This window comes from Hippocampus comes, unplaced genomic scaffold (genome assembly GCF_001891065.2).
Source record: "Hippocampus comes isolate QL1 unplaced genomic scaffold, H_comes_QL1_v1.1 scaffold17, whole genome shotgun sequence".
Lineage (NCBI taxonomy): Eukaryota > Metazoa > Chordata > Actinopteri > Syngnathiformes > Syngnathidae > Hippocampus > Hippocampus comes.
The window spans coordinates 2,775,002-2,788,974 of record NW_017805002.1 but is presented as its reverse complement, the minus strand read 5'-3'; the positions used below and the strand labels follow the sequence as shown (position 1 = coordinate 2,788,974).

Below are 13,973 nucleotides of genomic sequence, written 5' to 3'. Positions count from 1 at the left end.
ACATATATATATATAATACACACACACACACACACAAGAGGAAAATAATACTTTACGTTGTCCTACAGTGTAAAAAAACGTACAGTACATTATGAAACAGTTTGTGCATCCAACTGCATTTTAATGCATTCAAGTATTGTGGCTGGTCTTCCCACTTTGGCCGCCAGGGAGCAGTATAATATAGATTTAAATTTGATGACAGGCGGCCCGGTAGTCCAGTGGTTAGCGCGTCAACTTCACAGTCCAGCTCCGGCCTCCCTGTGTGGAGTTTGCATGTTCTCCCCGGGCCTGCGTGGGTTTTCTCTGGGTACTCCGGTTTCCTCCCACATTCCAAAAAACATGCATGGTAGGCTGATTGAACACTCTAAGTTGTCCCTAGGTGTGAATGTGAGCGTGGATGGTTGTTCGTCTCTGTGTGCCCTGCGATTGGCTGGCAACCGGTTCAGGGTGTCCCCCGCCTACTGCCCGAAGGCAGCTGGGATAGGCTCCAGCACCCCCCGCGACCCTAGTGAGGATCAAGCGGTTCGGAGAATGAATGAATGAATGAATTTGATGACGAAACACAAGACTGTCACACGCACTGCTGTGATGGTAATCGGTTTTGCAGAGGATAAAGACTGTACTCCTGTGAGGACTGTTGAATACTTTCTCCGCCTTTGTTGTGTATAAATAATAATTGTTAAAATGTTAAATACTACATTATCAATGCTGGGTTGATGAACCCAGATATGGCATTTTGCAATGTACGTTCGCTATAAACCTTTCAGAAGGTGATTTGATTTGGTTAAAGACCACAACATATTGTTTTATGCAAAGTTATCCAGTAAGCTTAAGCCTGCTGGCAATAAATAGCTTGAAGCAAGCAATTGGCCTCTTTTTTTTTAACTGTTCACTTTCTGCCAAACTATTGCTTGTTATGAAGTTGCCACGACTAAGCTCTTGTAACTCATAATTAAAGTGTAAGTCAAGGTACCACAGTCTTGTTCACTTCATTGTTGTCACTGCCCAGTGTTGACACTTTGAGGAGTTACAAACGTAGGATTATGCAATAACCAGGTCTTGGTATGAAACTGGAATCAGGCACTTCGACCTGCAGTGGAAATCCAATGAATGTGTTCCAATTCTTAGGCGGCATCTCTTACGATCCTTCTCAGACAGACGTTTTCCCAGACTGTCTGTGCACTGCAACACAACTTTGTAATTTATGTTCATATAAAGTTATGTGACACTAGCAAGGCCAACAAGTGGCTACCGAGCATTGTACGTAGTGGAAATGACAAGGAACCCCCCCTCCCCAAGGCAAGATGACCTTATTAAAAAACAATTTAAGTGGCTTCAAAGACTATGTAAGCTAGCTCGGATACTATGCTAATACACTTCTATGTCTCGTTCTTTATGTTTGCAGCACATTGTAGAGAAGAGCATTGCTTTATTGTTAGCATCATTCATCACACTAGACTTAATTTTTTCGACGGTTGGCATTTAAAATAATATCAATATCTATAGGATTTAAATGACAACACATCAAAATTCTACAGTGTATGCGGCGCTTAACTGTGCTAGCCTGGATCAGAAAAGTTGAAAACATACAATTTCAATGTTGCTGTTGCCTCGAAGTAATTTCGTTTTCAGTAGTAAAACATTTGTTACCCTTCCCAAGTTTAAAGGTTTTGAGACGGGTCCAGGGCCTCTTGCTTCAGCTTAATTTTTTTTTTTTTTTTAAAGTGGCGAAATGTAGCATGCCTTGCAGCGTTTCGTTGTCGTCACAGAAACGCTCTCCTCATCAAAAGTCAAAGAGCCCAAATACGCCAACAGAAACAGAAACAAGACTAGATATAGCGCTCGGGGTTCTTGCTAAAAATATTGCCTAAAAGCGCTACTTTTTGCTGTTTGTGCTGACCCTTTTGTTGCCTCAGTCGACCATGATTTGCATCCCTCAAGCTCATTTGTGAATAGGCAACAGCATGAATGTATGAACAACATGATGTAAATAATAGCATGTTTTGAAGCAACGATGTTATGATTATCTTATGTTGGGTTTTGTGTCTTTGTGTCTTTTTTTATAATAAAGCAGATGAAGAAAACGTGCACAGACTCGATGTTTGGTCAAAATGCTGCAAATCAACCCATTTTGTCACATAGTATCCTTCATGTCCTTGATGATGTACCATAATATTGTATTTTGTCCCATTGTCCTATTTCTCCCATGTCTTCTCTTATATCCCATACGTACCATAGTGTGCCAAAATGAAAAATACGTCAACAATAACACACATGAAATAACACGCGAATCACAGCTCTCACTGTCATATTGTGTCCCATTTGTGCCATATTGTTGCCCATTATGTTTCATAATGTGCCATGTTGTCTTGTATTATGTCCCATTTTTTACTGTAGTATCCCTGAATGTCCCTTTATTGCAGTGTTTTTCCAACTTTTTTGGGCCAAGGCACACTTTCATTGAAAAATCTCGCGGCACATCACTAGCTGAAAATGTGAAAAACACGCTTTTTTTTAACATTTAACGTGTTATATTGTTATTATAACCGTTTTTAACATTGAAGAATGACGTTATAACAGCTTTAATTGGAATCAAATGAGCACAAAGAAAAAAGTATTTTATAATCTTTCATATTTATTGTTTCACCGTCATCCGGTATTCGTGCGTCACAAATCCGCTTGTCTGTAGGCTAAACACAAGGCAATTGGCTAGCTGTTGCTGCTCCCTAGCGGTATTAGAGAGTACTACACAATTACTTTCTGGGCGACAGTCCGCACAGGCATACAAATTGGATATTTTCCCTCGGCACATCACAGGGTTTGAAAAACACTGCCATATTGTGTCGCTCTTTAGTTTCCATCAAAGTGATGTGAAGAACTCATAACTTCAGAAAAAACTTATGAGACTTATGAGACTGGTTTGTTTTTATACTTTTTATTATTCAAACCATCAAGTGAATAAAAATAAGCAATACTGTAACTTGAAAGGTAATTTAGAAGTATGGAATAGAAGATGCTTTACCATTTTTGGTCAGTGGGTGGCACCATGAGATCATATTGTACATAAGGTAGAAACAGAGCAATCACATTGGACTTAAAACAAGCACCGCTAATAATAATAATAATGCAGTAATACATTTAACATCCTAAGATGAACTGCAAAATACGTGCAGGACAGTCAGTCTATCTGTGCTGTGCGTGAAAAACAATGTCATTTCTTGGCCATAGTCCCCTCCAAAAAAGGACGGCATGGTTAATTCCTTTGTTTTTATTTTACTATATACTAAATACATTTGTGTTTCAGATGAAAAGATGACTATGAGGCAAATGTTCAGAACTCCAGCTTTTAATCTCCATGTCATTTACATCTAGATGTGTTTAACAAGTCAGGGCTGCACATCTTTCGTTTGAAGCCACCCACTTATAGTGTGAGCAAAAGAATCGGAACATGCGACTGATGGGTGTTTCTCAAGTTTTGCCTTTTGGATTGATTGCTTAAATATTAGATAGTGCTTATTTTTGGCTTTGGCTTGAAAAGCAAACAAGAAGACCAGAAAGCTGTCAATGGGACAAAAGCAAACTATGTTTGAAGCAGAGAGAAGAGGGAAATTTGATCAAAGATATTGCACACAAATTTGGCATAGCCAATTGGGATGTCAATTTTTGGCAATTTACAGAAAAATGCATCCAAACTAATTGGGGCGGGGAAGCTTCATCATGCAACAATGCCCCAAAACACACTGCCAGCACAGCAAAGGACTTCATCCGGGGTAAAATTGGAAGGTGTTCGACTGGCAAGTCAATCATCAGACCTTAACGCCATAGACAATGTGTTTTCTGTTGCTTAGTACAATAATAGTTTTTTTTTTTTCAGTTTCAGGACATTCCACATTGTTGCATTGGCTATGCCCAATATTTGTGCAATTCTGCTGATCGGTTTTCCCTCTTCTCTCAGCTTTTCAAAATGGTTTTCTTTCCTCCCATCAACAGCTCTCTTGTCTTCGTATTTGCTTAACAGCAAATGCAGTTTAAACATTTGAAGCCTAAAGCCAAAAACAAGCACTATCTAGTACTTAAGCAATCACTCTAAAAGGCAACACTTGAGCATCAGTCACATGTTCCAGTACTTTTGCTTACTTGAGAAGTGGGTGGGTTCAAACAAAAGGGACTCTCTGTCCTGAGCTGTTTAACACATCTAGATGTAAATACTGTACCATGAAATAAAAGCTGGACTACTGCCTCATATTCAGGGGGAGATTGTGATATCACACTTCGAGCTAAACTGTCACTGTGATATTTATTTCACATGGACTACATAGATCACCGTTTCCATGGTGATAAACTAGGCTGTAAGGCTTAGAATTTGTATGGAAGTTTATGTTCTGGAATGATGAATAATGCCCTGTAGGCCGTGTCTTTGCATGCGAATGGGGATTCACCCGTCGGTGACACCAAAAAAAAAAAAAAAACAGGAATCAGAGGGATCACCTGTTTGTGTTGTTTTCATGAGACAAAACAGGTAGCGAAGATCACATAATCCCTCCTGCGTTCATCTTGCATTAAATCACTTGGATAATTTGGTGATGACGCGGATCAATGCTCCGTTTTCATCCTTCAGTCTTTGGTTTTCTGTGTGAAGTTCTGCTTTGACCTGAGCAATAAAGAATTTGGCAAAGTAAAGAAATACATAATACTATGGAATGATTTTTAAAATGAAATGCAAATATTCATTGAGGAAATTATTGGAGGCAAAAAACATAAAGGTACTGGTCGTCACTTGTTTGAAATGACTACATCATTAGCTAGCAATATAAATAACCTGCCCGATGTGTAACTTGTCGTTTCTGAATATGGCGGGACCTAAAGTTTCAAATTTAATTTGTTCCATGACCCCATTTGAATCTCGAAACGAAAAAAATGACTCCTTCCAAAATAACATCACAATCTTATGAGGTGTTTTTCTTTTGTCTAACACCACTGTGAATTCCACCTCTCTTCCCAAATTGCTCAAACCGCCCTCGACCTGCTTTAAAATTCTCAGCCACACCTCGACTGCGAGTGTTCACGAGCAGCTCCATGTGCAGCGTCTTCCCCTCCTCACAGCGATGGGCTCCTTCGCACTATCGAGGCGAATGCTTTCTCGTACATCCAAATTGCAAACAATTTTTGAAATTCCTCCACCATGAGTTGAGGTCATTTCTTCTTTAGCACCCTCACTTGTGTTATAAATCAGTGGCTATCATATGGATTGACAGCTCCAATATTTAAGAAAATCTTTTCATTGTTCCTATTTGAGTTGTTTGGAAAAAACAAAAAACAAAACAAGTGGCTCATGATGACATACTATAGAATTCCTCGAAACCCCACAGTGCCTCTCTGTTTTACTGATTTATTTTCAGACCGGAGCTGCCACGTTTGTATCCAAGTCTCATTCACGGATGAACACACAAGTCGTTGTTCGGCAGACGTATAAGACGGTCGCCGGGACCCCGAGGGCTTTGGCATCACAGCGCCACGAGGAGCACAATGGCTGCAAGCCGTGTCAGACGAATGACGACATGATTGATGACAAGAACTAAGGCAGTGAATCCCAACCGGGCCTGGGCCTCGGGAATTCACCAGGGGTTGTCGCAGGAAACTGTACAATTACTTCATTTGTCTCAAAATGATCAGCTGTTTTCCCAAAATGATCATCTCTTTTTAATGAAAGATATCATCCTGACGCCAGTTGACATACGTTGAAAAAGCCGGACGAAGTAATGTAATGACATACACTGCACCTTCACTTGTTCTTCCATGTCAGATATCTTCTTCCTCAGACTCTGACTGTCCTATGAGCAAATAAATAGACTTGAAAACGACAGTATTCTTTCACTCATCACACAGTGGTTAATGGAAAAAAAATGTTCCCCTTTCCTGGAGAATCCTTGAAATGAACATTACTCTTTGACACTCAATCCACATTAGAAAAGAAAAAAAACTTTCAGTTCAGCATAGCCCAGCTGTGGAGGATGTCTGCTTCTTATTGGGGCTCATTTGGACAAATTCTCTCCGAGGAGCTCATTAAATTCATCCAAAATGGCTGCTTCAAACCAAGATGGCCAACTTATTGCTCAGTTTCCTGCATGGGTCCTTGGAGACTTTTTGCATGTCCTGTTCTGATAAACATGTTCACCTGATTGTTTAGCAAACAGGGTAACCACTCTTTTTAAAAATTATTTTCCAGGACTATTTCATCTGCTACAGTACGAATCAAGGTATCGCAACATGCGATAATAATTTCTACTCACGGGCTTTAACTTATATTTGTACATTTAACCAGATTGCTTCAATACTGTATTACCAAACACCAAACAAACAAACAAAAACCAAATGGCTTACTCACAGCTGAGAATTGGTTCAAAAGAACGACTCGTTCGCTAATGTCACAATAAAATAAGATCTCACTTGGATACTGACATCTAAACGACCGACTGCTAAGTAAACCAAAATGATGGAATACGAGCTGAGTGACGAATGAGCTGATGATGGCAGGCCCGCCTTTTTAAAAATCCCAATTTGTTGTTGGCACGGGTTGACCAACCCACAAGTGATTCTCCGCTGAAGCCAAAGATCAATTTCATCTCAAAGCGCGCAGCCAAAAGTGATGGTACCCACTCTACAGTTCTCTGTCACTGAACAGAGGAGACAGAGATATGTAGGAGGAAAAACCTCACGCTCCATACACAGCACTACAGCAACACTCTTGATCTGAAAGTCGCCAGTTTTGGCACTTAATTCTTAGGAGAAAATAAATCCTTACTTGGGTCTGAAACGTCAGTAAATCTAACAACAAAGTCATATCGATGGACAAAATGCAAATCCTCCAATCTGAAAGAGGTGTCAAATCCAGGACCTGAGAGTAAACTCTGCCACAGTTTGTCTTCACTAGAGGCACCTGTGGCGAAAGACAAACTGTAGCAGGATTTTACTTTCTGGACCTGGATGTGAGACCTCCGTCAGATCGACGGATTTGCATTTTGGCCGTAGATATGGAAACACTGGGCGGCAGAGCTGTTTTAAGAGATTCTGCAATTTTATTGGTTGGTAGCGTCACATGGGGCGCTGTGCCGACGACAAGCAGAGATGGAGCAGAAGTTATCCCCCCCCCAGGATAACTCAAGCCTTTCCAGGATATTTAACTTTTTTTTTCATTGGCTACTGGTATATATTTTCCATGACTGGAAAATCGGTCAATCATTTTTCAGGTTTTCCAGGACCGGTGGAAACCCTGGTATAACTTGTGGCAGAGGCAAAAGTTTTCTTTGTATTTCTTTATTTTTTGGGAGGTTGTTTTAGCCACTCCTAACATAAAATAAAGTGGAAGTGAAAAAAGTGATTAATTCATTTGAAGGACAATAAACAATTCCAAGACAGATTTGACATCACAATTTCTGTTGCATGCACATCACGTCTGGTACCTTTTTCTCTGTTTCAAGCAGGTTGGAACCCAGTTCACTCTTTCTCTCCTTCTGCTGCAATGAAAACAAATATTTATTGAGGTATTTAAACGCGTAGCTTGCAATACAGTATGTCAGAGGAATTACACACCAATTGCAGCCATGTGGAGGTTACCTGAGCTCTCTGCAGCTGCTCCTGGATCACAACCAATTCCTGTTTACTGGTTTCCAGTCTAGACTTGAGCCTCTGATTGGTGGCCAGTGCTTTTTCATACATCTGCAAAATTTGCATTGTTTCATGTTTTCTCCCCCACATTTTAAAATTGATTCCAGGTGTCCTAATGAAAAGTTTCTAACATGATTCGATCTGTGCATGTGTTGCATGCAGCATACATTGACAAACACCATCTCCACCACCTCCACGATTCCCCTTTAAAAAAAAGCATCACATACCTTTTTGTAATCATTACACGCTATCTCCTCTTCTGCCTTTTTTCTTGCTGACAATCTGTTCTCCCGTCGCGAGAAGTACGACTCGGCATGGTTTTTCTTTGTGTCGTTGGAGGCGTCCGACAAGCCAGATGAATTTAGTCTGAAAAAGAGAAAAGACTAGCCGCTCGGGCAACTCCAGCTTGCAGGCTTGGCTTAATTTTACGTGAGTTACAACCAAGAAATCCTACCTCGAGAGTCGCTCATGCTGAAATAGAGGAGAAATGTGTTAAAGATTTGCTTGTATTATCGTTGAATGACATGATTTACGTCTGGGGTGGTGCGGTATGCGCGATATAAAGTGAAATAACAATTACAAACGATTGATTCATTTTTTTGAAAATAAAGAGGTAAAATATAAGCGTTTCCTTTCAGAAGTTCATGACTTTAAATTGAATGTTTTTTTTTCTTTTTATATTGTAAATATGGGGGTACCATGTATGTTTGTTTTTTTGGTAGCTTTTTCACATGTTTTGATCATGTTTTATCGATTAAATGGGGGGGTGTCATCTCTGTCAGGATATTTTTTTTACATACTCTGATGTTTGCATGATTTTAAAAAAAGAAAAAAAATGGGGATGGAGTGTACAGGGCAAAGGTGGTGCACCATCTCTGTCTGGAGTTTTTTCCCTTTCATTGTCTCATGCTTAATGTGTCATGAATTTCCGGACGCGCTGTTATTTTGGAACATGCCCTGAGAAGTACGCTGAAATAAACAGTGGGTGCAATTTACTTAATTTTATTTCATCAAGTAGTTGTACAAAATAAAATCATTTGGATCGAGAGACAAGATTGAAATACATGAATGGAAGTAGTCTACTTCAAAAATGCATCTGGATCCAGATGATTTTACTTTGTGCAACCAATTGATGAAATAAAATTGAGTAAATTCAACATAAAAACCTTTTCACTGGTATATGATGGTGACACACTGCGAGTGCTATACTAATAAGTCATATTTGTCTTATCCATGCTTACATTGAACTACACGTTCTGATCATGATCGTATGATTAGAGAGAGACAGAGAGAGAGAGAGAGAGAGAGAGAGAGAGAGAGAGAGAGAGAGAGAGAGAGAGAGAGAAACTATTACTCTATTAGTACAGCATTCATCATATAAAATCAGTTGCATTTACATCACTACTGGCACTAACTACAATTAGAGACTATTCTTCCATGCAAAGCTTTCAAAATTCTGAGCTCAGTGAACCCAGCCTAAAGTCAACAAACCCTGAAATAAACATAAAGTAAACATACCCAAAAAAGGCCATAGCCCAGTAGTGGCTTTCACGGTTTGATTTATTACGACAGCCCCCTGAAATGAAACTGAAGTACTTTCTGTAGTAAGTGTATGACATACAACACCGTCGAGGGCCATCAAATATTGTATTAAATGCTTGATGAGCCCTGAGCATTGGAATTCTGCCATAAAAGACTCAAGAAAGTGCAATGAAAGCCACCAGATAAAATAGGCTAAACAGTGAACAGTGGGACATCTTAATAACCATCCCGTACCTGAGCGATGTTTATTCAATGTCACGGGGAATTGAAATTTGGACAGTATCATATATTATGCTTGTCAGGATGGCAATGTACTGCATGACCAATATACCGTATATGACCATATATGACCTCCATGCCTTTTGGAAGCCTTATACATGGGTGTTGTCAGTATTCCCTCTGAAAGCATCAAGAATAGACTTCGCTTTGGTTGGTTGGTATCATTAGGTCAAGAATGTTGATTTTGACTTGAATCCAACACAAGATGGCCGACAGTTTCACCTAGAAGCCCTCGAATGCCATCTGGACCATAAACAAAGAAGTCGATTACTCACTAGCAAAAACCCTGAACCTCACATTGTGTTTCACATTAGTCCCTCGAAAGCTCTAATCCGTAGAGAGAACACTCTTGATTTTAAATGAAATCCCAAAGAAGAGGAACAAAATGCAAACTCCTCACTGGAAGGCCAGAGATGAAATTTGAACCCAGGACCTCAAAACTGTGAGGCAGATGTGCCGCTCGTCCACCATGTTGCCCGAGCAGTTGAATATGATGAAATATTTATTTTCATTGTATTGAGTACAAGCAGGCGGCACGGTGGGTGGATGACTGCATGAAAGGATGAAAAATCTTGTCAACTTCCTCACTTTTGACAGTCCCTTTAAAAAGTGGGTCAAACAGACAGCTGCGTCATTGCTTTTAAATGTGGAAATGTATACGTGCACGGATAAAACAAAACAGCTCATAAAGACACAAACCAGGGTGTGTAAACACTCATAGATCTTCCCTTAGACATATACAAGCCTTCTGGAGCTTCAGCAGACTGCAGATGCACTCGGAGGAGCCCCTGGTTTAAATTAAAGGCATATCGCGTATAAACAGACTGATTGAGAAGAGCCTACGTGAGGTGATCCGTCTTCACTCTGTCCCATTGGGACGACTTGACTCTTGACTGCTTATTCCCCGGTGGAAAATGTGACTTTCCTGCAGGACGAGTGGGAGAGATAAACAGCCATAAATACTGCGACTGAGTTCCCACAAGCGGATCCAAGCGCTTCTCTTCTGTCTACTGTCATCCTGTTTTTTTTTTTACACTCTCCCCATCCTCTTTCACTTTCTGCATTCACGTTTCCACATTTTCCAAATCCAACAACATTTCTGGTCCCAAAGGTCAAACATACAAAATGTGGGTGTTCGAACCGTTCGAATGTGTGATGTCATCAAATGTTGCAAGAATTCACCTCGCATTATGGAGTCGTGTAATATTTGTTGCATTCATGTAGCTGTTGTGTTGACAAAAAAGTCTTAATTAAATGCATGTATTATTTTTTATTCATTCATCTCATGAAATATAATCAGTCCAATGAAAATATTACATGAACCCATTTTACAAATACTTTTAGGGTATTTACAATCTGACATATATTTGACATTAAAAAAGAAATATGGATAATGGATTCTAAACAAATTAACTGTGAACTATAATATTTCATGACCTAATCTATAAATGACTTTGAGCATCAGACTTTGCCCGCCCCTGATCTAAAGTTACTTGTTTTTGTGATGACACCACAAAGGAGAACTATTGATGACATGTGATGATAATGGTCGGACAGGAAATGAAACTGACAATGAAAGGGTCTTGCTGCTCAAGACAATATGAGGAATACAATTTACTGAGTATCACTTTAATTGTCACGTTGCGGACAAAGCGGAAGGGAACCCGCTTCGCTCGCAACCAAGGTGATCTAAAGGATTCCCAAAACAGCAGACAACAACAAGAACTACGTATGAAAATAAGATTTATTTAACAAAAACCGCACCGCAAAAACGAGACAACAGAAAACGCTGGCAAAAACGAGTACCAGGAAAGGCACGAAAAAACCGAATAACAAAAAACGCTCGCACGAAGGCAAGGAGAAAAACAATCTAGTTGCAATAATAATACACACCGAGAATACACACTCCAAATACGAACTAGCGCACAAAGGCGAAATGCGAGAAGGTACTACGACACAATGGGCACAGCAGTGGCACGGCAAACAATTCTCCGGCAAGTGAAAACACGAAAGCCGGCCCTAATAAAGCCAGTGCCTGATTTCTAATGGGTAGCAGGTGTGCATCCGGCCGAAAACACCGTCTGCCACCTGCTGTCGCAAACGGGACATGACATTAATTAACTATTTGCCCCGATATGGTGGTGCTTCCATGTAGGATTTTGGATTTTGCTTGAAAATGGCCCTGGGTCATGACCGAGGCTAGTTCATCTGTCATGGGCGGAGAAATTCAATGTGGGGATGGTTATTATGCAAATGAATGACCATTTTTCTGTTTTGTTTTGTTTTGTTTTTTAACCGTGACACAGAATTGCAAAAGGGCTCGCTCAGAGAAACATTTTCAGAAATAGGCAGAAAAAAAAGATTAGTTGGTTAATTTCATACTTAATGGGTGGGTAGACACTCCAAGGACCCAACTATTTGTATACAACCTACAAAAGTACATTTTTCAAAAGATGTGCCCTTTAGCTGTGTCATGGTCCCATTGGCTTTAGCAAATGTGGTTTCTTGCTCTTTAAAGCTGTCAGATGCATCACGGGAATTTATCAACACAAAAAAAAAAGATTTATGTCCGACAAAAAAAAAAGATCTTTGTTCAACCACATATGCTAGCGACGTATAGTGACAGGCAGAACTAACTAAATTCTCTTCCACTAGATGGCAGAAGGTACACTTATCTGTAACCTTTGTGTCACCCGTTGCCATTCAGACAGCATATTATTTGTGTTGAACGAAACAGGCCCACATTTGACACAAAGTGAATTGAGACGAGCACATCTTCATTATTTCAGTATACATACTTTTTTTGAGATTTTTCCAATGTAAAATACGTTCTCTGGCCCCACGTTGCCAACAGAGAGGGGATTCATTTTCATACTAAGATGCAAAGAAAAGGGCACACATTGATTGAATTCCTCCGCGAGCGTAAAATGAATCCGACATCTCACCCGCAGGCTCTCGTTGGCTGGGGACGACGAAGATGACGAAGAAGAGTCAGAAGGCGACTTCCTGACGCGTGGATGATCTCTGCTGTGAGACAGTTGGGATGACATGGCTCTGGGTTCCTGTAGCCTGTGCATACAGCTGTTCCACGTCAATGAAGGTACACCCGGATGAGGATGAGGAAAAACACCTCATTTAACCAGGATTCCTGCTTTGATGGTGCGGGGGTCCATTAGATGCTTAAGTGATGGTGAAATATTGAAACTGAAGAGCAGCAGAGGGGGCTTCTGTGGTGGGATAGTGGAGTGGGCGGGCCTGTGTCTGTGCTGCGTGCATCTGACAGTTCTGAAATGGTGTTCACAACGGCTTATTCAGCATGCATTAATGCACTGTTTTCAATAGGCATGAAATAGACCATTGCTATTGTTTTTATTCATTACTGAAATTTTGTATAATGACCCAGGATGCATCCAGTGTCAAGGTAGCATTAGGCTCTGTTAAGAACTTATTTAGCCCTTGTTTTCTAATAACCCCACTTACTAGCTGTCCAATATTGAACCACAGTCATTTACAAACCTGCTCGGCTTTGCTGATGAAATCGTATAATAAACCTATGGCAACAATTCCAATGTGGGTACATCGCTGACCTGATCAAATGTCAACACAGATAGATATACAGTACTTTCTCACACTTTTTATTGCGATATATATCTGAAGAATGTCGTAGAAAAGTGAGGATTCCATTTATTAGGATGTAAGTATCATGTCTGGAAATTCTAATGACACCATGGAACCATGCACAGCGCTACACCAAAAATCTGGCTTGCCCCCCTTCAGCTTGTCTGAAATGTTTTAATTCATATCTTTATTTAAGTTTTAAAGTGTTTTTTGTTTTTTTAGGTTCACAAGTAAGTATGGCACGGTCGACTGGTTAGCATGTCCACCTCACAGTGCAGTGGTGCAAGGATCGATTCTGACTCCGGTTTTACTGTGTAGAGTTTTCATGTTCTTCCCCGTGCCTGTGTGGGTTTTCTCCGGGTTCTCTGGTTTCCTTCCACATTCCAAAAACATGTATGGCAGGTTAATGGAACACTCTAAATTGTCCCGAGGTGTGATTGTGAGCATGAATGGTTGTTTGTCTATGTGTGCCATGCAATTGGCTGGCAACCAGTTCAGGGTGTCCCCCGCCTACTGCCCGAAGGCAGCTCGGAAAGGCTCCAGCATGCCCAAGACCCTCGTGAGTATAAACGGATGAGAAAATAGATGGATGAAGTGACTGGTCAATGGGTGAGTTTTTCAGTTGCTTGTGCTTTTGTGGCGCTTGAAAATAACTCAGCGTACACTGGTTCACTGTGACAGCTCAGAAACTGACACACACACACACACACACACACACACACACACACACACACACACACACACACACTTAAGTGTGTGTGTGTGTGTGTGTGTGTGTGTGTGTGTGTGTGTGTGTGTGTGTGTGTATGTTCCATCATTTACCGAAGACCCCGCTGTATTGCTAATGATCAAAAACTGTTTAATATTAC

The 13,973-nt window shown here is 40.5% G+C and overlaps 1 protein-coding gene across 3 annotated transcripts; it reads right to left on the bottom strand.

Annotated features, from left to right (window-relative positions):
- Positions 1-3,486: 3,486 nt before the first annotated feature.
- LOC109508065 (protein phosphatase 1 regulatory subunit 12B-like) lies at positions 3,487-12,792 on the bottom strand. 3 transcript variants are annotated; one of them, XM_019857914.1, is made up of 8 exons: positions 12,432-12,792; positions 10,330-10,411; positions 8,120-8,136; positions 7,893-8,031; positions 7,615-7,716; positions 7,461-7,514; positions 5,781-5,831; positions 3,487-4,651 (listed from the first exon to the last, which is right to left on the bottom strand). In XM_019857914.1, exons 2-8 carry the CDS (start codon positions 10,357-10,359, stop codon positions 4,565-4,567), a joined length of 480 nt encoding a protein of 159 aa, XP_019713473.1. In that variant the 5' UTR covers positions 10,360-10,411; positions 12,432-12,792; the 3' UTR covers positions 3,487-4,564. The 3 variants fall into 3 exon arrangements, with proteins under 3 accessions (XP_019713473.1, XP_019713456.1, XP_019713464.1); XM_019857897.1 differs by lacking the exon at positions 10,330-10,411 and having other exon boundaries at positions 12,432-12,790; XM_019857905.1 differs by lacking the exon at positions 12,432-12,792 and having other exon boundaries at positions 10,330-11,111.
- Positions 12,793-13,973: the final 1,181 nt, after the last annotated feature.